This window comes from Limulus polyphemus, unplaced genomic scaffold (assembly GCF_000517525.1).
Source record: "Limulus polyphemus unplaced genomic scaffold, Limulus_polyphemus-2.1.2 Scaffold4073, whole genome shotgun sequence".
NCBI lineage: Eukaryota > Metazoa > Arthropoda > Merostomata > Xiphosura > Limulidae > Limulus > Limulus polyphemus.
The window spans coordinates 36,754-39,860 of NW_013669683.1; the positions used below are offsets into that span (position 1 = coordinate 36,754).

General features: G+C 30.4%; 1 protein-coding gene across 1 annotated transcript in view; it reads left to right on the forward strand.

Moving 5' to 3' along the window:
* Positions 1–3,107, forward strand: part of LOC106470540 (dynein heavy chain, cytoplasmic-like) — an 83,678-nt gene that overhangs the window by 15,583 nt on the left and 64,988 nt on the right. Inside the window, exons 9-10 of the mRNA XM_022399145.1 lie at positions 116–199; positions 2,345–2,524. Of these exons, the coding sequence (XP_022254853.1) occupies positions 116–199; positions 2,345–2,524 (264 nt within the window). The remainder of the gene's footprint in view (positions 1–115; positions 200–2,344; positions 2,525–3,107) is intronic.

The following is a 3,107-nucleotide window of genomic DNA, read 5'->3' on the forward strand; positions in this document are numbered from 1 at the left end:
CAAAAAATCAAAGAAGAGAGAGAAAAAAATGATCAATTATGTCATTAGTTTAATATCAATTAACAAAAAATCAAAGAAGAGAGAGAAAATAATGATCAATTATGTCATTTTTCAGGGAATTGGATTAATTTGGGAGTCCTACAGACTAGATCCCTATGTTCAACGTTTGGCAGAAACAGTATCAAACTTTCAAGAAAAGGTAAACTTCATCTATTATCTTAAAATTAATACTATTTTGATTTATGTTAAGAAAATTTCCAGGAAATGATCATTTGTCTACTTTAACTGTGTTTTTTGTACTGTGATGGGAAATGGTGGTCAACATCAGAAGTATACAGAAGCAGTTTTTATTCTTTTTTTCTGGGGGGGGGGGAGACAGGCAAAACTCCTGAACTAAATTAGTTTTTTTGCATTTAATTAATGTATTTGTCATTTTTATGGTCAGAGAAACCTCACTCAAATGCATATTGCATGGAAAATTTCTTTTTCATTTCAAATAAATAAATTCCTTGGCATGAGTCCATATGTATTTACGGACTTACAGCACAAAAGTCTGGCATTCAATTCCCTGTGACATAAAGTGTGTAGATAACCATAGTGTAGCTTTGTGCTAATAAGTAAATAAAACAGTCATTACCATGAGCCATTTTATGTTGAGCCTTTTGTAAGAACTAAATATTTAGTAGCTGTACACGCTGGTGATAGTGTCTTAACCTGAAGTATGTTTTCAAACACCGTTGTGCTCTACAGTGTGAGATTATAAAGCATTGGGTATTTTGAGCGGCACACCATTTTGTGTTTAAACAAACAACAAGCAATTTTGGGAAATATTTGTCAAGAAATGTAAAGCATTTAAAAAATTATTTTGTTATAGTTATAATTTTTATGTATAAAATTATAGAAAGAAAAAAAATTCTTCATTTCGATCCTTGTCCGTGTATTGAAAGCAGAGTCGTTACGAATCAAAGTTTTTCTGATTATGGAGTGACTCTTCATAGACTATTAGTTCTGTCTTATTTTAGATATTACTGGAAACCTGATAGTTTAGTACAAATGTTTAAGAGGGCTGTAAACTTTTCTTGCAACAGTAAAAACCCGAAGACTTTATAAAGTAAGAATTGATAAGTAATTATGGTGGTTCAAGTAAACCTATTTTATATATACATTGTTTTTCAATACATGTAAATGTATTTGCATTTGAAAATTCTTAAGTATTAGATTATGTTAGCCATATACTATAGTAAGTATAGTAAGGTGCCTGACAGGATAGTTTTATTTGTGTTTTTATTATAGCATCAGTGTTTTACTCAATAAAAAATAAACCAAGAATTAAAAAATAGGATGAAAAGTTTGAAAATTTGAAGAAAAAAAGATTTTGTTGCAAAAAAAAAAATTGAAAATTATTTGGTGTGTGTGTGTGTGTTTTTAAACTTTAGCAACAAGCCACTGGATAGTATTTGATATTTATCATAAATTTAAGTCATATTGGTTTCTAATTCTTTATAAACTTTTCCAGCTTTTGGCATTTAAGCCATAACTTTTTAAAGTATTTTACTCCTATGTAAATAACTTTCAGGCCAACTGTTGAGTTTTGGTATTGAATGAAAGGTTTTTTTGGACATTGACCTGTGGTACACAAAAAATAATCTGAAATATTATTTTTACATACTTCTGATTTAGAATCTGAAATGGGCAAGTGAAAAATGAATGTGGAAAAAAACATTTTTAGTTAACATAATTGTTAATCATGAATTTTTAGGCCTATTGGAAGCATGTTAACTTTCTGATGACAATTAAAACTATGAAGTATAAAGTATTTGTCAGAATGAATACTGGCTACGATGTGTATATAAAATTGTTATATCTGTAATAGTTGAAAATAGAGTAAGAGCTGCAAACCGAGTCATTGCAACTGGTTCTTCTTGATATGATTTTAGTACTTATTATAAATTTACTAAATCATTATCAATTCAAACCATTAGATGAAATTACAATATATGCTAATTAAAGAAACACAAGCATTGCATATGTTGTATCAAACTTGAATGGTAGTGGAATTGATATTACATTGCTGGTATAGGTAACATTGAGAATGCCTTTGTAGTGTATAAATCTTCGAGTTGGTGTCATATTTTCTTCTTTTATGTGATTTCTATATAGAGGTTTTATGAGGTAGAAGTCGAATTTGGTAATACATAATTAACTCATTGTATTAATGAAAATAAGAATTCTGATAGTTTATTAAAGTACCTCACGTGGTGTTGATCGTATTAAATGTGAATCATAAAGTGTACAGAGTTTTCAGATGTTCTTAACTGCACTTAAAATTGTTTTTACATCATAGGTGGATGACCTACTTACAATTGAGGAGCAAATTGACGTTGATGTGCGATCCTTGGAAACAAGTGCTTACTCAGCCAACACCTTTACTGATATCTTAAACAAAATCCAGAAGGCTGTGGATGGCCTTAGTCTTCACCAGTATTCCAACCTGCATTTGTGGGTTAGCAAGTTGGATGAAGAGGTAATTAGTGATACAGAACATTTGAAGTCGGCGTGTAAGTACCATGTGTAATAGAACTTCCATCAGTAATATATGATTTTGTGAATTAACACTCGCAGCCTTTATAAAGTGTGTGAGTACGTATATAAGTGTTTGTAAATTATCCATGAAAATTTACAGGAAACAACAACTATGCAAAACAAACTTTTCACACCTTATTTTGAATAAAAATATACGTGTTTTTGTCGGTTTTTGAGTATATTCTTGCAGCTAATCGTAACAGCCATCAAAACTCTCTTCCATTAGGTGGTCCCAGTATGAATGAAAACCTAAACATAGGTAAATATTTTGGGTAATCGTTTTAATATAATACATCTCTATGCCAATTTGTATGTAAGATTAAAATGGTTGTTCAAAGAATCCTCCAAGCTCCCTTGACCCTGAGTTTTGAAAACTCCCTTAATCTTCCATTAGGTGGTCCCAGTATGAATGCAAACCTAAACATAGGTACATATTTTGAGTAATCGTTTTAATATAATACATCTCTATGCCAATTTGTATGTAAGATTAAAATGGTTGTTCAAAGAATCCTCCAAGCTCCCTT